At 41.9% G+C, this 20,876-nt stretch overlaps 2 protein-coding genes across 2 annotated transcripts in view; one reads left to right on the top strand and one right to left on the bottom strand.

The window, feature by feature from the left end:
• The window catches only part of LOC307266495 (uncharacterized protein MYH16), a 52,435-nt gene extending 43,153 nt beyond the window's left edge, over positions 1–9,282 (top strand). The window contains exons 12-23 of the mRNA XM_080048533.1: positions 113–309; positions 750–882; positions 1,654–1,870; positions 2,428–2,564; positions 2,695–2,798; positions 4,056–4,248; positions 4,763–4,966; positions 5,546–5,671; positions 6,260–6,430; positions 7,215–7,415; positions 7,869–8,015; positions 8,481–9,282. Coding sequence (XP_079904659.1) covers positions 113–309; positions 750–882; positions 1,654–1,870; positions 2,428–2,564; positions 2,695–2,798; positions 4,056–4,248; positions 4,763–4,966; positions 5,546–5,671; positions 6,260–6,430; positions 7,215–7,415; positions 7,869–8,015; positions 8,481–8,633 — 1,983 coding nt within the window. The 3' untranslated portion in view covers positions 8,634–9,282. The remainder of the gene's footprint in view (positions 1–112; positions 310–749; positions 883–1,653; positions 1,871–2,427; positions 2,565–2,694; positions 2,799–4,055; positions 4,249–4,762; positions 4,967–5,545; positions 5,672–6,259; positions 6,431–7,214; positions 7,416–7,868; positions 8,016–8,480) is intronic.
• Positions 9,283–9,391: 109 nt separating this feature from the next.
• Positions 9,392–20,876, bottom strand: part of gas7b (growth arrest-specific 7b) — a 54,687-nt gene continuing 43,202 nt past the window's right edge. Inside the window, exons 10-14 of the mRNA XM_080049419.1 lie at positions 19,185–19,313; positions 17,321–17,444; positions 12,906–12,985; positions 12,348–12,446; positions 9,392–11,845 (exon numbers count right to left, since the gene is read on the bottom strand). Coding sequence (XP_079905545.1) covers positions 11,732–11,845; positions 12,348–12,446; positions 12,906–12,985; positions 17,321–17,444; positions 19,185–19,313 — 546 coding nt within the window. The 3' untranslated portion in view covers positions 9,392–11,731. The remainder of the gene's footprint in view (positions 11,846–12,347; positions 12,447–12,905; positions 12,986–17,320; positions 17,445–19,184; positions 19,314–20,876) is intronic.

Here is a 20,876-nt window from a genome sequence, read left to right as displayed (position 1 = left end):
AACTTCTTTTAAATCAAAGTTCTTGAATAACCTTCTCAAATCATTGTGAAACGGACAATACAAAATATGTGTGTGTGTGTGTCTGTGTGTGTGTGTGTGTGTCTGTGGGCAGTGTAAGCAGGTGGTGTGCAGTGGTCTGGGCTCGGCGCGGCAGGAGTGCGAGGTGCTGAAGGAGCAGCTGGAGGAGGAGCAGGAGAGCAAACAGGAGCTGCAGCGCCTGGTCTCCAAACTCAACAGTGAAGTCACACACTGGAGGAGCAAGCACGAGTCAGACTCCATCCAGCACGCAGATGAGATGGAGGACACCAAGTATGTAGTGTTGATGCTGGTGCTAAAGTGCTCACATTTCACACTCCCAACACTGTCTTAGCAGTCCAAATTACGTGGGTGCACAGTAAACATGTGTGTAAAAGTTACACCAAAAAGAGTTACTTTTTAACACCATTTCTGAGGGTATTCGGTCCCACCCAGAACTGGTGTTAAATTAACTCTTTCCACAGTGTTAAAATGTTAGAGTTTAATTAACTCTATACAAATTAAGTCAAGAAAACGTCAGTGTGAAGAGTCAGGGTCTGTTTTGAAATTGAGAAGAGGGTGCCAGAGTACTTTTCACACCCCGTCTTTTAACTACAGAGATTTTCACCAACTATTCTTCTACTCCCTCTGTTTTTTATAACAACTCAATAAGAGTTCATGCACTTTGACACTGCACATTATCACTGGGGGGATTGTATTGTGTGTGTTCACAGGAAGAAGCTGGCCATCAGGCTCCAGGAGGCAGAGGAAGCAGTGGAAGCCACACAGGCCAAGTGTTCCTCGCTGGAGAAAACCAAACAGAGGCTGCAAGGGGAGGTGGAGGAGCTGTGCATGGACCTGGAGAAGGTAGGAGCATACCTATTCCTGCTAAAACTGTAGCCTTTTTGTTTTTGTTTCTTTCCCAACACTACTACTTATAACATGGAAGAAGGGCGCACGCACACTAGGCAAAGTTGCCACCTAACGTGCCCAAGCAAGATTTCAGCACTCACACTGGTGAAACGTACTAGACATTAGGGGGCAAACATACTTGGGAAAGGTACAGATGGTCTAGTGTGAGTGTGCCCGTAATCACTAATCCCCAAATAGTATGTTTTACTGAACAGCGCTTGAACACATCACAATGCAACTCAATACAAAGTATGTTCCAAACAAAGGAAACAAACCAACTCACTGCATGTCATTTTTTTACTTGTATATATATTTTTAAACTGCCAATACGATTCAAACTAGCTGTTAGATTCAGGGCCAATCAGAGCAGAATGGGCTTTTTTGGAAGGCCGGGCTTTCAGAGACATGCTCTAAAACGGAGTGTTTCAAACAGAGGGTGAAAAGAGCAGATTCAGCAATGGCAAAAAATTAAGTTTTTGTTTTGGACACTACACCATGAAGAAAAACTGTTTCTATTAGAAACCCAAATGACAATTCCAAACCTCAAAGAATTATATAAACTTGTGCACATTAGACAGCAGAGTTTTTCATGTCGGTAATGAATGGAATACCGTTGCTATTTGAAAAACCTCCCGATACCATATTACTCCCCCCAGCCCTACTATACTGTGAACGGTGTTTTTCTCCCCCTCTGTATGCTTTGAACACTATTCCCTGCTCCCCCAGGCCAGTAGCTGTGGCCAGGCTCTGGATAAGAAGCAGCGCATCCTGGAGAAGCAGCTGGGGGACTGGAGGGTGAAGTGTGAGGAGCTGGTGGCGGAGGTGGAGGGCTGTCAGAAGGAGAGCAGGCAACACGCCGGGGAACTCTTCAAGCTCAAGACGGCCCACGAAGAGACGCTGGAGCAGCTGGAGGCCCAACGCAGAGAGAACAAGGCCTACCAGGGTATATTATGACGAGTTCACACACACACACACACACACACTGAGGCCCCCAGCAGCTTCTAGAGAGCAGGGGGGGGGGGGGTAAAGTTTGAAAGAATATGGGGAAAACATGTTGTTCTCTGGTTGTTGAGACTAGGCATACCTCATAGACATGATAGTGTTGTCAAGAATCAGACTTGCAAGATTCTGGACTGAAGAGAATTTAGTGTAAATTTAGTGTTTCCATTATGCACGTCAAGAAAATGTAAAGTCGAAATGTCGTGAATAAACTCGACAGGTTAAGACGACGTTAAAGCTGGAGAGATATTGACAGATTCAAACTCGCAATATCAATAACTCATAAGCAAACACGTTAAGCACACCCTCAATTTTCTTTTATCGAAACCACCAGCCATCCTCTAAGCTCCACCAACATTGCTCTCTATGTGAAGCGATAAGAGTGAGAGTATAATACGCACAACACTAAAGCGAAAAATATTCAATACCTTCACTCTGAAAAAGAAAATTATTCTAGACGTTTGATGAGACTGTTGCGTGGCTTGTTCTCTGACCTGACAGAGGAGATAAATGACCTGACTGACCAGCTCTCAGACGGAGGGAAGAGTGTTCACGAGCTCCAGAAAGCAAAGAAGAAGATTGAGATGGAGAAGGAGGAGTTACAGGCTTCACTGGAAGAGTCTGAGGCAGCTTTGGAGGTGAAAAATAATACAAAATTAAAAAGAATTCTTTGGCTATGATATTCTGAACCTATTGTGCTGTCAGTATGTGCCGAATGCTTACTTTTTTAAAGCGTATCTTCTGTCTTTCCCTGCGTGGTCCCTGCAGGCTGAGGAGACCAAGGTGCTGAGGCTGCAGCTGGAGCTCTCCCAGGCTAGAGGAGACCTGGAGCGCAGACTGCAGGAGAAGGAGGAAGAGTCGGAAGCAGCCAGGTACTTTGGCTTTCTCTCAGTCTTTCAATTTTTTTGTAATCCGCCATCGCAAGAGCCCAGTTGTTTTTTCAGTCCAGTTCACTTTATCCCAAAAAAAAGGGGTTTGTGGGAATTATTGAGGGTTTTGGGAAAACTATTTATTTTGGAAAACTTTTGAAAATTAATGATTCCATCTGCACGGACGCCAATCTTGCGGCCATCTTGGCATTTCAAACATAGCGACCTTCAAATGCTTGTTTCTTAATATCTTGCCTCCTAGATTTTCCCAGACATTTTCTGATTTGTTGTTGTTTGAAATAAAATAAAATCAATGTTTTTGCTTTTGCTGGATCCTTGGACTCAAAAGAGCCTTAAAGGAATAGTTTGACATTTCGGGGAAAAATGGCTTTAACCGCTTTCTTGCCAGCTGTAAGAAACAAGGTGAAAAGTTAGCCTGGTAACAAAAATCACAAATGAACATGTTATGTCTTGTTTGTTTTCATCAAGAAAAGAGTTGTGTGTGTGTGAAGGATTATTTCTTGGCCGGTGCAGAGTTACTGGATCGTCAAGTTCACAGTGACAACAAAACCTGTCTGCACCCGGCCCAGAAAGAGTCCTGCACAGACTCAACAAAACAGATGTGTAACCTATTGTTCAGTAAGCTTTAGAAGTGTTGGAAGGCAGATTTTGTTACTTTTAGGTTAGCTGTTGCTCCCCCCCTGTTTCCAGTCTCTATGCTAAGCTGAGCTAACCAGCTGATGGCTGTAACCTTATAAATACCAGACAGATATGAATGAATGAATTCAATCTTTATACATTTCGATGAATTTAAAATAGATAAAAAATAATAACTAAAAAGAAGAAATTTGAAAAACAAACATTTCAAAATAACACACATTACCCTGTTTGAAAAAGGATAGGCTTTTCAAGTTCAAAATCCAATGAACGTACAGCAGAAGGAATCAAATCCATGCGAAGGCTTACCTGATGTAGACGCGCCAACAGTGTTGTTGTTATTCCTCAGAATTCCTCAAAGGGACAACAAGTGGCACACTATAGCTTATAAAACCAACTAGTTTGCACTAATGCTCTACAATTCTCTATCTGTAATTGTTTTTCACCATGTCTCTTCCTTCATCTCCTTTTTACTGCGTCAACACGTACACTATCATTATCTTTAGAGGTTAGGCTTGTCTCATTGATCAAAACCTGCTTAACTTTATAGTCTATAGCCATGCTTGCACTTTTTGTTAATCCATTCCTGTCCTGTCATATCAGGAAAAGTCAGCAGAGGGCGCTGGAGTCTGTGCAGGCCAGTCTGGACGTGGAGGTGAAGGGCAGAGCAGAGGGGCTGAAGCTGAAGAAGAAGCTGGAGGGGGACATCAGCGAGCTGGAGCTCCAGGTGGACCTGCTCACCAAGAACAACACAGAGCTCACAAAGAACAGCAAGAAGACACAGCAACAGATCAAGGTCTGTCGGCGGGAGACATTTTGTGTCTTTATTTTGTGTGTGTGAAATTAGGCCTGTCATGATACAATATGTTGTTATATTATAACTATATACAGTATAATGCTAGATGTATTTTCCTAAAAAATATCACGATAGACGATAGTATTGTCGATGCCACTTTAAGACCATTTTATGCCACCGGTTTATAACTATAACTATATTATAAAGAGAGTTTTTTCAATTCTTTTTCAATTCTCCAAAATATTCAACCTTCAAAAAATATGGAACTGGTTGACCTTTTAAGTGAAAGGAAAGATAACTCTGCCCAAATATGACATTGATTATTGATTAGTATGATTAAAGGAACTATTTTTGTACATTTTATAGATACAACCCATGGACACATGACATGTACCCCTAATTATAGAATGACTCCTATATAGTCATTTTTCGCGACAGGCCTAGTATGTGAAATAGTTGTGCTTCCCATTCCCTGGTGCTCACCCACAGTCACTGTTCTGTCCCCCACTCACAGGAGCTGCAGGCTGGGCTGGAGGAGGAGGTGAGGAGCCATGAGGAGCACAGGGAGGAGCAGGCCCAGCTGGAAAGACGCTGCGTTCTCCTGGCCACTGAGGGGGAAGAGACGCGCTCTGCTCTGGAGAACACAGAGAGGAACCGCAAAGCCCTGGAGACAGAGCTGCAGGAGACCACTGACAAGTACAGCGACCTCAACAACCAGGTGATTGCTAGTGGATCTACGGCAGCATATTGATGCCACTACAGATTTTTCTTAATTTTTTTTATCGGTATCATCTGTTTGATCTTGTTATAACATGAGTGTAATGAAGATGGCGGTAACTTGAACAAGAGTGATTTACTTCCAAAGTAGTCACAAGGTATTACAAACAGTAGAACAGAAGCGCAGTAATATCGTATATCCAGTATAATATTCTATTCTATTCTACTTCCTCTATTCCTTTAACTTGTATATGAACACTTACTATGTTCTTTACAATAGTGCCGCCAAGTGGCGTAAAGTAGTAAGCATGAACACAACAGTGATGGATGCTAAGCACGTTATAATGAGATAACGAGTGTACACGTGTGATACATCAAAGCAAGGTGTAGTTTTGTCAAAACGTGAAATATGCAGAAGAGACAAATGTCTGTGTTGTGTGCCATGTTTTTCCCTGTTTCTACGCCTACACAAACTCGCATCCACAACCACAACATACTTAATTTGACGTCAAAATGAATATGAGTAGGACGTTAGAAGGGCTTTCCGAAACCAGCCATTGACTTTCTCTGTTGTGTTCAGTTCCAGTCGGCTCTGAGTGGGAGGAGGAAGCTGGAGGCTGATCTCCAGACACTGCAGCAGGAGCACGAGGAGCTGCAGGGAGAGATCAGAGGATCCACAGACAAGGCCAAGAAGGCCAGCTTTGAGGTAAGAGACGACTGCTTACCAAATGATATGCAAATTGATCTGCCTATGAAGCCCAATGACAGTGACACACTTATCATTTAATTGTTTAAATGATAACAAGCTATGGCTGTCACAAAACTTAAAGGTGAACTATGTAACTTTGGGTGTGTCAGAGAAGTGAACATTTTCTAAGATACATTCTCATAACTGAATTAACAAACTTTCCTCACAGGAAAATGTGATCCGTGGAACACTGTATGAAGTTAGAAAGCTTCCTGAAAATGATCTGTTTCACATTTGTTGTTGACTGCAGCATGGCCCACAGTTTGGTTTACAACCATGTTCTAGTCTTACGTTTGGTTCCAGGTTCATCAAAATAATTTTGTCCTGATGAAAGAATTATTCAATACTAAGAATTGGAGTAAATATTTTTTGTAAACTAACTGCAGGCTCTGCAAATTAATTATATTGTATGTCATGTTTTATACTTGTTGACTTGAAGTAAAGCACTTCCTTCGTTGCTGTAAAGGGATATATAAATACACATTGATGGATTGAAATGACAGGCGCCATGTATTGTAAATTGGATGGTGTCCCTCCTTCTTTCAGCTGGCCCGAGTGGCAGAGGAGATGCGCCTGGAGCAGGAGCACACTCTGCACCTGGAGAGAGTGAAGAAAGGCCTGGAGGCTCAGATTAAAGACATGGGCGGCCGGCTGGACGAGGCTGAGCAGATGGCCCTCAAAGGGGGCAAGAAGATCATCCAGAAGCTAGAAGCCAAGGTAAAAGGAGGCACAAAACAATGACCATTTGATCTGGACGTCCACTGGATTTGCAGGGTCGGTGGTTCGATCCCCCGTTTCGCCGCAACACGTCGAGGTGTCCCTGGGCAAGGCACTGAACCCTAAATTGCTCCCGATAGTTAGCTTGGGCTTGCACAAGGGCCTACTATTCACCAGTCGACGACTCTGACCGGCCACAATAAACACTTGTACTTAAACATTTTCGTCTTAAGATTTTAAAAGTGGAGTCAGCGAATCTGGAGAACGCTTGTTGTCTGTGAAAACTCCTCAGAACCTGGCCGGTACCTGCATGTACCTGAAAAATATAATCCAGTGTAAATCCACCACAGCCTTGGCTCCGTAAACAGGCCTGTTGCTAGCAAGAGCAGGTCCCCTCTGTTTACATATGATTTGTTTACTTTACATACTAGTTGACAGAGCCTAGGCCGTGTATTAACAGCAGTTTTTTTTATATTTCAGCACACAAACAATACAGGTAGATAATGAATTGTGGGGAGATATTCACTGACAACAACCAATCTCCAGAATCACTGATTAAAAAAAGAAAAAATGTAACAGTACAGGTTAAGTGCTTACTTTGAGGCGGACCAAAAGTAAAGTGGTTGCTAATGTGGCTAAGGTGCTCAAGTTTAAGGCCTTCTTGCTGGACTTCTTTTAAGAAATGCTGAAATGCTTTAAATACAATGTCAATACAGAACTAACTGAACCGTCCCTTTTTAAAGTGACTCTTGTGACTGTGTTTGTGTGTGTGTGCTCTCTCAAGGTGAAGGAGTTGGAGCTGGAGTTGGACTCTGAGCAGAAGAGACACGCTGAGACGGTGAAGACGCTGAGGAAGAACGAGCGTCGCCTCAAAGAGCTGCTGTTCCAGTCTGAGGAGGACCAGAAGAACCAGCAGCGCATGCAGGAGCTGGTGGAGAGGCTGCAGAACAAGATGAAGGCCTACAAGAGACAAGTGGAGGAGGCCGTATGTTGCCACCTCCTTATTTTGCCAAAAACAGCATCACTCGATTGAATTGATCATGTAAAAGAAAAAAATAATGGACAGAAAAAATGATGAAGCAAGTGGGAAGACATAAAGGTCATATTTACAAGCAATTAAAAGCATAGCTCAAAAGGAAACTGTCCAACACTTGGTGTACATGTTGGAAAAGGGTTGAGAAGAAGACAAATATAGAATCTCACTCCAACGCCATTCTATCATCCATAATAATGAACAATCAACTTCCCGATTACTATAATTAAGATTATAGTATATATCTATACGCTTATATATATATAGTATACATCTTTGACTCTAGATTAATTAACAATCAAATATACAATGTAATATAACATACACAGAATATACATTTACAAACATGCACGTGCATATATGTATCCTGTCTGTTTCACTCACACATACGTGCTGTTATTGCAGGAGGAACAAGCCAACATGAACCTGGCAAAGTACAGGAAGACGGTCCACGAGCTGGATGATGCTGAGGAGAGAGCTGACATCGCTGAGTCGGCCCTCACCAAGATCAGGACCAAGAACAGAGGCAGCTTCAGCAAAGGATACTCCTCTGTAAGTAACTGCTGACAGACTGCTCTAACCTCCATCAATCAGGCGTCAGTAGTATTATACAGAGTTCAGTATTTAAAGGTGGAGTCAGCGATTCTGGGGAATGCTTGTTGTCAAAATCACTTTGTCAAAATCTGTGATTATCTCCTTACGATACGCTACCAGTCCGTACTGTGTGCTCGCGCTAAAAACAAATTCTGTGTTAACACATTCTGTCATCTGTCATGTTGCTAGATATGATGGGCCCCTGTTGTTAACATATACCGTCCTTTGTTACATACCAGTTTAAAGAGCCTAGGCTTTGTATAAACACCAGATTGAATTTGTCAACAAACATTCTTGAGAATTGCTGTCTCCACCTTTATGGAGATTAACAGAATGACAAAAATAAAAAGAGGTATTTTATCTTTTCTTCTTCCGTGCTTGCTCTGGATAATGACTGTGAGGTTGTGTCTGTATCTCCACCAGGGTTACAGCACCCCGTACCCGGGCCTGGTGCGCTCCCCCAGCTCTGTGGGCTCAGAGGGCAGAGGGGAGAAGATCCTCAATGATGACAACGAGTCAGTCAGCTCACTCATCCCCGCCTATCTCAACTCACTACAGAAACTCATGGTGGACTAGAAAACATGGCCGACAACATCCATCACATCCAATAGCATTCTGGCTCTGACATATTCACAGGAAGTACCACATGGCTGCGTTCCAATCACCCATATATATGGTAGAACAAATATTAAGGATGTCCCCAATACACGTGGTCAGGAGCTGCAAAAATACCCAGATACCTTACTACATCCGGTCATATCTTTTAGTGTGGAAATCAGCATGCTTATCTGGCGATTCTGATCCACAATCCACTGAACAGCAGATGTTACGTCACATCAACAGAGCATGTAATCACTTATTCTTCCCCCTGTTAGGACTGAACACAGCTTTAACAACACTTTTATATCCACTTTATAATGTAATGTTTGTATGTAAAAAAGAAACTAGAATTATATGGAAAATTGTACTGTAAGTGTTCTAAAAATCCCACATACAGGTAACACTTTTATATATATATGCAACAAAGGTGCTGTCAGTGCATGGGCTATATTAGGTCAATCATATTGGAGCTATCTGCTAAAGTATATCTCTTGTCTGAACTTTTAACCACCTTTTGTATTACCACTGCCTACACCTGTAACCAGGCTTGACCAAATCCTTTAATCTTTGAATGTGAAAACATGTTTTTTATTAAATAAAATACTTTTTTTCATTTATCATACAATTTCCCCTTGCTGCTCATCCATTCTTTGATCAATTTGTGAAAACGTCATAAGGAAAGCCATAACAAATCAGAAAAGGAGTAGTAGCTATGGTACGACACAAGCTACATATTTTCATTTTATTCATGAAAAATGCCAACCTTAAGCTGTTAATGTACAAAAGCATCTCAGTCCTCTTCTCTCAATATAGTCAAGTAATGCTAAGCAGTAACATTGGGAATGGTGGTAACAGAGAGCGTTTTGTACAACATGGAGCTTCTACAGGCACTGACACTGACATATTTCCAAAACTAGAATGTTTAAGAGGGTTATTTCTACTGCATATAAAACACTTTGCATGTGTCATACATCATCATCAGTACCAAATGTCTGTATACCATACGTCTTTGTATAAGATTCTACTATTTACTGTATTTTACAATCCTTCACCCTTGCTGCCTGCTTTCATTGCAAACCACACAGGCTCTATATATTTACACCAGGCTCCATGTGAGCATAATCACATCACTCCCTCAAATTCATATTAGTGATGAAGTGTGTAACGACTAGGCTCTCTTTAGAATACTTTTCATATAAACAGTAGGCTAACTTACAGTATATCATTTGGGTTATAAAGTGCAATCGGCTGATTTTTTAATTCTTAGGAATGAAGTAGCCTAGGCTAAAACACAGGTGGAAATGAAACGGAATGTAAGAAGCGTGGCTAGATTTGTGATTTCCTTCCGCAGCAATTGACCTTTAGCTAAACCCCAAACCATGAATAATTAGCAACTTTAGCTAGGCTTAGCAGGCCGGTCAAGCTTAAGAATTTTCAAGAGCGATACTCTATATCTTAATATTTTGTAGGTTGGTTTCTTTTCTCTAGAACCAAAAACACAAGCAGTGTTACTGTCTTCTCTAATGTTAGCCGCAAACGTTAGCACGCTGCTAGTTTGCTTTAGCCTACTACCTTCAGTAGTTACCTGGCACATTTTCAAAGACATTTTTAGAAATCGGTTCATCCTAGCCTAACCCTACAGTTTGCCCAGTTGTGATGTCACAACTGGGCAAACTGTAGGGTTAGTGAGACCATAAAACACTCGTTCTGCCTTTTCTCAGGCTACGATGAACCGATTTCTAAAATGTTTGCACATTTACTACATAGGATCTCAGAGTTCGATACACCTTTATATTCCCACTGGTGAAGTAGGCATTTAATAAAGTATTAGGTGAGTAATAGCAGCTCCATTCTGCTATTTACTGTATACTGAATGTTTTGGGGTAAATTGAAATCCAAAGAAATCTGGTTTAACCTGTGTTAGATAGTGTAACTAATGTCAGTCCAGATTATATTTTCACTCATGCCACAACATTTTCTCTCGTGAAATTAAAGCATAGGCCTACTGTTAACATCCAAACCCTCCAAGAGTAGGCTAATAATAGAAGGAATGACATTTTTATTTTAAATACTTTTTCATACTAGGGCTAACACTAGCCTTTACCCTGCAATTCATCAGGTGGTGTTGAGTACAACTTGAACTTTTTTCTGGGAACCGCTAGCTCATTTCAGCCAAACAAAATCCAGAAATGAGAAGCTGTTTCGGATGACTTCTGTGAACTCAAAGATTCATTGTTTCAAAAATGACGCCTCAATTTGATTGGTCAATCTGCTGCAGATCTCTTTTTGTAAACTCCATGTGTGTGAGAATGGTTCACTTGACAAGCATAGCAACAGTGACAAAGGGGGGTCAGGGCATGGCAAAGAGTCAATACCTGCATATGGTGGATATTAGTATAACAATGTGGCATTCTGGTACACAGTAATATAACACTCTTAGGTCAGAATGCAATTTGCTTAGCAGCATTATGTTAAAATATTTTTGTAGCTTTAAAGTCACACACGTGTGTGTCCACACACAAGATGATCACCTCACAGAGCTAAAGCACATACAAACTGCTGCAATGCACAGCTGCAGGACATAAAGCTATTCGACATTTACACGTGTTAAATGTTCCTTGTTGGTCATTCGCCTTACCTTTCACCTCATAATTCACACTCACAGTTCTCCATTTACCCTGTGCCATTTCAGCTGGGCATCAGCCTGCACAACACCCGTCTGACATATTTGCTCATCACTAAAGAGTTCCCACAAAATTACCCAAAATCCTTAGCGGTGCTGCCGTTGGGATGTGAATAGCCAGTGAGCCCTGACCAATCAGTCAACCTTAAGTCTCAGTCACAGGTTTCATCTCCAAGTTAATCCTCTGGGCCAGAGTGTGTGTGTTTGTGTGTGTGTGTGTGTTTGCACGTGTGTGTGTTTGTGTGTGTGTTTGTGTTTGCACGTGTGTGTGTGTGTGTGTGTGTGTGTGTGTGTGTGTGTGTGTGTGTGTGTGTGTGTGTGTGTGTGTGTGTGAGCTCGGGGCTGTCAAAGTGTGCACGCGCGCAGATCTGTCAGACAGACAGCACTGAGGTCAGATCTCTATGTCCACTGGCCTGACCTCTCCAGTCTTATTCTCCTGCACCCACAGCTCTCTGTCCTTGGCCGGGTCCACACACTGCAGCAGCTGGTCCACCGGCTCCATCGTCTGAACACAATGAGAAAGGAGAATCACATGAGGTAGCACAACATGCCGGATTGGCCTAGGTCACATACCTAACATGAACATCATTCCTTGTAAAGTGTCTCTTTGACTCCCCCTGGTGGTATGGGTGGAGTAATATTTAATCTCCCAATGGGGAAAATTGTTTCATTTCGATGTTCGATACACAAATCAAAAGTAACAACCAACCTTTTTGAAGAGCACAATAGTGTGTGATAAAAAAAAGGTTATTCTCCTGCCAGTCAATAGACGCTGAGCCTCAGCTGCTAAACCTGACATGACATTTTACATTTTATAAATAGAAGAAATCACTTTTTTAATGTCTATCCTCTAACTTCTAGTTATCTTATCTCATTCAAATAGTTCTTCATTTAATCTGTTTTCTCTCACACCTTGGCCTGTTTCTCTACTGCTTTAACATCAACTTATTCATAGGCCTGGATCCAGTCACTTAACAAAGTTGTTAGTTTGAAGGGCGAGTACATACACTTTGGTTGAACATGTCTGTCTCGTGCCGCAGGGTGGTGTACTGACACAGATTGTGTCTGATCATCTCCACCCTCTCCACCTCAAGCCGCTCCAGCTCCTGAGGAAAGGAGACATTAGGAACATCTAGTCACACTTCTATCTGCCTACATAGACAGGCTGCTATGCTAAAAGGGGACAACACAATCATTAGACAATCATTTGCAAATTCCCTGTTCAGTGACACATTATTTGATGTCACTATATACCGAGCGCTAATAAATACATAGAGGGCAATAGGGAGGAATAATTGCCGTACAATATTATTACAATTCATTTTGATACAGGAAAAATACAACACTTGCAAACACAAGTTTGGGTTTAAAATATAACACAAATTGAAAAAAATCGGTATCAAATGAGGTCATTAATCATTCAGTAAGTCACATTGTGGCTGTTTACAGTATGAGTTTTGCACCTTGAAACTTCAAAAGCAATGGTGAAATATATTGTGAAATGCACACATGTCACTGTCACACAACCAACTCCACACACTCATAAAATCCTTATGATTTCTTACCAGACTGGTGGTGACCATCTCTTCAAACCATTTGGACTGGGACTGGTTATAGAGGTCGACACAGCGCATCAGATCGTCTCCTGTAATGTGGAATAGAGAGAATACGATTAAGACTTTTAAAAAAAATACATGAACACACAAGACTACTTCAACAGCCACCACACAAAGAGACTTGAGTGCCTCTGCAATACAGTACATTTAAATGTGCAGTGCACACATTCTCCACCGGGTGGTGCTACTACACAGCTATTGGCCCACAGCTGAACACACGTTGCCCCTCAGTCCACTGATGCCATTATTCCAAACAGTGCAGTCTGGACCAATAATACATTTCATTATGAAACATAGCATAAGCAGTGATAAAGGGAAATCAGTCCCTTCACTAATGTTAGCGCCTGTATCCTGCTGACATCAACAATCACTAATCACCTGTGAGATTCAATCAGAGAGGAAATGATAAGGATTGCAGATCACTCCCAGACTCCTACATGCAGTGTCTGCTAGTACATCTGCCATTTTATAGCATTATACATATATACAGTATATCTGAATTATTGTTAGATCGCAGCCAGTGTGGAACTAGGTCTATCAAAGTAGGGTCTGGGGACCAGATAAGGCCCTTCGGGAGGTTCAAACAGATTGGCGGAACATTTCGTTTTAGTCTGAAGTTCCACTGTTCCCTGCCAACTACTAAGAAAGATAATTATCCAGCAAAATACATCTTGAAGCCATGAGAGTGTATAGATCGTAGCCTAGGTCGTCTCAATCATCTCGTTAATACACTCGGTAATAGGTCTGGTTATTATCTACCAATCAATCCACCCAGCGACAATCGGTATATATATAACTCTTAAAGCTATAGTGCTTAACTTCTGTTGCCCTCATGAGAAATTCTGAGTAATTACAACAACACTGTCGTGCATCTACATGAGCTAAGCCTTCAGTGACCGCCAATGGATTTTATACCTTCTGCTGTACGTACATTTTTTTGCTTTTAAAAACAATGTTTGGCCGTACGGCATGAGTCTCTAATGACAGACATATTGGGATTTGAGAGGTTAAAAAGGCAACAGAGCAATTCAAACCAAATTTAATGTGGATTGCTTGTTCTAGCACATCAAACTGTCGCAGCACAGTTTACAGTAAACATGGTCCACAGTTAAGCTCTGGATATGCTTCTATAAATGGTGAAGAAAAACGGGGAGCGAATGTAAATGAGCTGCTGATAATTCCGCAGATAAGGCCGTCACAACAGCCCGCCAAACCCCCAAAACCTTACAAAATAATACAGTCTTTTAGAAATGAAAACCAAAAGTAATGAGCTCCATAAAAGGGGGAGGGGGGGCCCAGCTAGGTGATATAAAGATGTTATCAAATCCCTGCAATACAGAGATAAATGAGCTCATGCTGTGTGATCCAATGCAGCCCATAATGAGTCTTTGTTATGAGCAGACAGACGCCATGCTTTAGTTGTTTTGGCATCAGTCTCCCTCCTTCGCTTCCCTCACACCGGAGTCATCGACAGTGGAAAGCCAGACGCACAGTGAGCACCGTCAACAACTGCTGCTGTTTTTCTCCCTGGTTGCATAAGTGTGTGTGTGTGTGTGTGTGTGTGTGTGTGTGTGTGTGTGTGTGTGTGTGTGTTTGGTACTTGTGTGTGACAGCGTGCGGGCCGTGCCTGGTTGAGTCATGACATCACAATCCGGCGTCTACATCTGTTTACTCTTAGCCGGTCACTCTCCTCAGGTCGCACACCTATTAAAAACTTTTACTAACCGCCGGCCCTGCTGCTGCTGCTAAATGCTACTTACTAACAACAACTCTTTTCCCCTCGCAACCCTGCCAACATGCACACAACCTGAACAAGCACGCATCCTATGTATTGCAAGTGAGACAGAATGACCACACAGGAGTATTCGGATTTTGCTCCATAATCCGGTTAAGACACTATTCTAAATAAGATCTTTACATGTGCGGCAGCTCCGGGGATATTCCTGTTTACATGTCAATCAGCATATTTTGAATAAGCCAGCGACGTTCACTAGTAGAGGCACGTTCTTTTCTGACAATTATCCCTGTCCCATCCAAGGAGAATGAGCACTTTAAGGTTTGTCATGTCAATCAAATGTGGGCAGTGATTATGTCTGGAATCAGGGTTGAGGGTAGCCTGGCACCACCCACCTAACTACTTCTGATCAATTTTAATTTCCCTTAAGTAGTCTAGTTAGTCTCGGGCTGCGGTATATTAGTGGGTCTTATCCAGACAGATTTCTGCCAGTCCAATCAGCAAACAGAAGGAGTGGCTCAGAAGCCGGCGCAAGACTGACGTCACAACCAAAGGTTATGCGATTGGTTGGCAGATCCAGAGTGGCACTGGGCAGACAATGGTTGCGTTCCCGAATCGCATACTTTCTACTATATAGTATGTAGAAAAAAGATTTAGGATCTTGTGGCCAGATTTAGGATGGTTAGAAGTACCCGGATGTTCTACTTCATTCGGCCAAGATTGTTAGTGTTGAAAACTGCATTCTATTTGGGCGATTCTGACCCACAATCCAATGCGCACATGAAGTGACGTCACATCGACGAAGCCTCCATATGAAAACAAACGGGGATGCGACGGATATAAAAGCAAGAGGCAAGATCAAGGCGCAATGCTATGATGAAATAAGAGGGTAAAAATATGTCCCAATAGTATGCCTACTGCATCCTAACTAGATTGTTTTTATCGTCGGATGTAGTATGTAGAATAGAAAAAATAAAGAGTATGCGATTCGGAACGCAACCAATATCTTTACTTTACATTGCTTCTAACATCCAGCCCTGAGCCTATGCAATAGCAAACCACTGTGACCACAAATGCTAATAACACGGAAATGCTAGATGATAGAGTAACATGACAGTGAGCAGTCAGAAAAGTCCGAAAACTAACGCAATAGTGTTAGCTGCACAACAGTGTCTGCTCAAAGTTTGCTAACATTAGCCACCGAAAGCTCCGAGTACGGGTACGTTCAGATCTGAGTGAACATAGCCTGCTATTGCCACCATAATTAGCTTCTTTCAAAAGTATTTTAATTTTAATGTATTCTAAACAGTAAAGTGCTGTTGAATTCAACTTGAGTTCTTACTTTAAACAGTGGAATATGTCTGACCAAAAAACATTGTGGGATTTTTTCAGTATTTTCTAGAGTAGATAAAAAATGACTTTATGGGTTAGATATGTTTTGCTTTCTGATTATTAATGTGCATGTGTATCTCCCACAAGGACAGTGGAGTGGGTCCACCACGCCCACGCCTCTGTCCGTCTGGTTTGAATGTAGACTAGTCTGGGCAGAATGTTTCTGACCCCCTCCTTCTTCCTCCCTCCTCTCCCATCCCTCTATTAAAAAGAAAAAGGAAAAGAAAACTCCCAGTCCGACTCGAAGTGCTGATAAAGCTCATGACTCATGTGAAAAAGACAACAAACACGGCATCCCACTTCACAATTGATTTTTCAAGTGTCCGATCCAGTCTTAAGGGCTACAGAAAATTATGTTAACGGTTTACAAAAACTAGGCTACATGTGTTGTGTAGTTGGCTGGAGTCTTGTCAGCTGGACACAAACCACTGCTTAACATCCAGATGCTCTCTGATAACAGGGGAATACTACAACTAGTGGGAGGGGACATTGACATGTTCAATGATGAACGCCAGATCCAGCTATAGAGAGTGCTACTGCATTCCAAACAGGATTTTTTTTCTTTGAACATTGTTTTTAGTCCTTTTAGATCTGATCAAATAACCAGAATGCCTTGAAATGAACTAATCATCTTCATGTTCTGTAAAGGATATACCATTTTGGCTTTAACCATTCCATTACCTGTGTCACCCTCAGGACAGACATATTTGATTAATGGCATTAAACCTGTTCATTTGGTCGTTGAATGGACAATAAGTCACAGTGTTAACACAGTTAATAAATAAAAAAACATGGAGCAGACACAGACACAGACAGTTAAATACAAGTGAATGAGCTGAGATATACTGAGTATCTTCCTCTGTAACGTACTCTCCATTACTCAAGTCAAAACAGTTCTTTAAGTATCATTCACCAGAGTTGAACATGATGTGAAATATGTGTGCGGTTTAATTAGTGCCCAAATCCATTGATGAAGTCCCTAGAACTTAAGACACATTTTTTTGGAGTATCTGTTCTTTACTGGAGTATTACGAATTACTTTTGCTCAATTTCAATTCAAAGACAACAATTGTACTTTTGACTCCACTACTACATTTCTAGGAGGCTAAGAAAGTAAAAGTTACTTTCAGGGGGGCTATGAAATATTTGGATTGGGTAACTGTCACTTGGTAGTTAGTGAAGCCTGTGGTGACCCCTGCCGTTTGACCCCTTGACCCCTTGACCCCCTGGCTCTGACCTGCTTGTGTGGATTTCCTGCGGGCCTTCTTGATGTCTTCTTCGATCTTGTTGCTGAGTTTGATCTCCAGCTGCTGCGTCTTGAGCTCCAGCTCTTTCTGTCTGTCGGCCAGGGCTTTACGGGCCTGAGAGAGAGAGAGAGAGAGAGAGAGAGAGAGAGAGAGAGAGAGAGAGAGAGAGAGAGAGAGAAATATACTCTGATCTCGCAGCTGCACGTATAGAAGACTTTTCATCACTCGAGCCAGATACCGTTTACCACTTTATTTATTTTTGCTGCCTTGGATTACATATATGTTTTGTATGGGTCTAAATGAGAACAACTACAAGTCTTGTCGCATCTGTGACGTCACCTCAATACACATTCCTTCCACTTCTCGACTGACAGTGCTAATGCTAATGGCTGGTGTGGACAACGCCGACAATCTCCCCACTCGAGAAATTGAAACTCTCCACATGTCCACTTTTGTAGTGGTTTTCGCCACGCTGAAGACTTTTGTCTTGTCCTTGAAAGAAGGCGGTAAAGTGCATTGTTTCTGAGCTAAGCGGGTGACGTATATCATAAGTGTCAAGAACAGCGAAGAGCTGTAGTCCACAAAAGCGCTCTGCACAAAACCTGACCGTATCCAACTTCTACTCGCTAAATTGTTCCATTCTTTGCACGAAAAAATACCATCTAGACCCACACAAAACATATGTGTAATCGAAGGCATTTAATGACTGGGACCAGAAAATAATACATTTCTTTCTATTGACTACCGTTGTAATTTTTCGAGCCGAGAGGTCCGATGTCCCGGAAGTAAGCGACTTCCGCTTATCAGCTCTATGGACACGTTGTACAACTAAACAGTAATGTCCCTACTTATGTTAACACAACATTCACATCCTTATTATCATATGCAGCTTAAGGTGATTTCTTTTTGACTAATTGCTATTTTTAGCTTCCTTTTAAAAATTGCAATCTGTGTTAAAAGTGGTAAAATGTTCCAATTTGACATTGCCCCATACATTACAGTTTTCTTTATGGCAATGGTTTTAGGTAATGCTAGTGTGAAGCGCCCCATAAAGGCATGTCTAGTGTTGTAATAGTGCCTGTCTGTGTGTGTGTGTGTGTGTGTGTGTGTGTGTGTGTGTGTGTGTGTGTGTGTGTGTGTGTGTGTGTGAGTGCGTGCGTGCATGCGTTCGTTCGTGCGTGTAAATGGTCTGCTCTAAACTTTTAGGCAGCACACTTTCCCTTCTTAATGAAAGTGTAGTGTTGTGGAAACAAACATGATTCTAATTAAAGTGATAAAAAGTTTGCAGCTATTATGATGCTGCGGTCTGCTTTTCATTCATCATGGCGATAATGTTGTCTGCTACGAACCTCTCTGAGTATTCTTTTATCATCCAGGGTCAAAGCTGTCCCGATGACAGGCTAACATGGCCACTATCTAACTGCCTGTCCGTGCCCTGAAACACTCAATTATCCATCACATGACTTTATCAGAACAAAAGTGTGAAGCGTCTTTTCCGAGCGAACACTGGCTAAAATGACAGACGATGTGAGACAGATTAGCATTAGTTGCCTTGAGGGCTTTTCATTGTGCGTATACAAAAAGCAGGAAACATTCCCAGGGATGGGAATCAGCCCTGCACGCTGATGGAAGAGATGTGGAATTTTAATTACCAGAGGAAATGATTCCTAAAAAACTCTGCTGCTGCCAAGTAGAGAAGGGTAGAATTGTGTTATATTAGAGTTGCTGGGCTCGCTGTTAAGTGTGTGTGTGTGTGTGTGTGTGTGTGTGTGTGTGTGTGTGTGTGTGTGTGTGTGTGTGTGTGTGTGTGTGTGTGTGTGTGTATACAGTACGTATGTGCTTGTGTGTGTTTACCTTCTCCACGGCTGCGTAGCGACCGACCAGCTGTTTTCGTAGGTCAGCGATGTGGTGGTCGAACCTCTTCATGTCCTTCTTGAAGTTCTCCCTGAAGGTCAGGAAAGGCTTCTCCACTTCACTCTGGAGCTGATCACACACAACAACAAAACAAGCCACAACTCAACACAGTGCAGCACAAGAAAATGAAAGATCAGTTTTACTTTGGTGTCTCGACTTACTGGCTATATTTCAGTGTTATCTTGTTCTCTCCCTCTCCCCTTTCCCCCCAGGAGGTCATTCACCTCCTACCAGGCCATTGCTTAAATAAGACATTGTTTCTTAGCAATTTTTGCCTGTTTAAGGTTGATGATGATGATGGAGAACTGCTACACAGGTTTGTGAGTCAATGTAAAAATCAGAGATCTATAAGTCTATATCCCTAAAAGTTAAACATGTTGAACTATTCCTTTGCATTAGCACTTGTTGGTCTTATCGAAGCAAACAGTCAATCCCAGAAGCTAGCTCAAATGAGCTTCTTGTAAAAGAAAAGTTTGCTTGGCGTGAAGGAATTGAAAAATCCACTAAATAACAGAGCAGAACCATTTATTTCTCAAGGCCATACAATCTCTCAATCAACCCACACAACAACTCTTCAGCCCATGTTTAGTTAGTTTAGTGTTGTATTTTGAATACAATGGCAATAACAGCTTCTTATCTTATCTTAGCAGCCGTTGGCAATAACATTTTTGCAATGTAAAACGTTTATTAATCCAAGCCTATAAATCCATGTTTCACCGACTGAAACTCAAAACATAGACGTCTTTCCTGCTGTCAATGTACAAGTTGGAGAAGCTGAGGAAAAAAGCTTCTCCAAAGATCAAGGGTTCCCGCCCTTGATCTTTTGAAATATTGGCAGTTTAGGATGAGAAGGTAACATATAACATTACTGTAACTTTGTGGGCACAATATCACCCGCTATGCAACAAGCTAGTGTTCAAACAAAAGTTGCCAAAGTTTCCATCTTGGAAAACTATCCAATCTCTTAATACATCCATGCTTCCCTCTGGGGAACCCTACGCTTTTCCTGTTGGCTCCCCTTAAGTGAGGACTGCAGTCTGGACTTTCTGGAAAAAGGCCGACCAACGCTTTGCAATCTAAGACTAAAACATTGTCAGCCGTTGTGAGCGTGTTCATCTGTCAGGCTCACGCTGATGCTGAGATAAAGTAGGCCAGAGCTGTGTACTGAATGCTCCTCAGCTTCCCACAGACATTGGTTCTAACAGTGTCATATGAGGACAGCAAGTGTGTAACAGGAAAGATATCGAAAGAGAAAAGAGTAATTTCCACTAGATTTATATTCCCAAAACACCAGTCTGTGGTGGTGGGATAACAATATGAATGATTAGATATTGCGTACAACGGCTGGATTTCAATTTGCTGTCACTCTGTCATGACGTATTGAGTTCACTGTCCAAAAAAAGCATGCATCAATTTTTGATTCACTTTCAGATTCCCGATAAGAGAAAAATAATAAATCTCCTGGGGCAGCTTTAAAGGTGAAGTCAGCGATTCTTAGGAATGCTTTTTGACAAAATCACTCAAAATCAATGAATATCTCCTCACGATCCGCTACCTGTCCCTACTGTGTGCACGATGAAAAGAAATCCAGTGTTGTTAACACATAGCCTAAGCCCTGTAAACGGGCATGTT

This window comes from Ammodytes marinus (genome assembly GCF_949987685.1).
Source record: "Ammodytes marinus genome assembly, chromosome: 20".
In the NCBI taxonomy this organism is placed as follows: domain Eukaryota; kingdom Metazoa; phylum Chordata; class Actinopteri; order Uranoscopiformes; family Ammodytidae; genus Ammodytes; species Ammodytes marinus.
The sequence above is the reverse complement of the archived record's forward strand: the minus strand, read 5'-3'. Positions and strand labels throughout refer to the sequence as shown.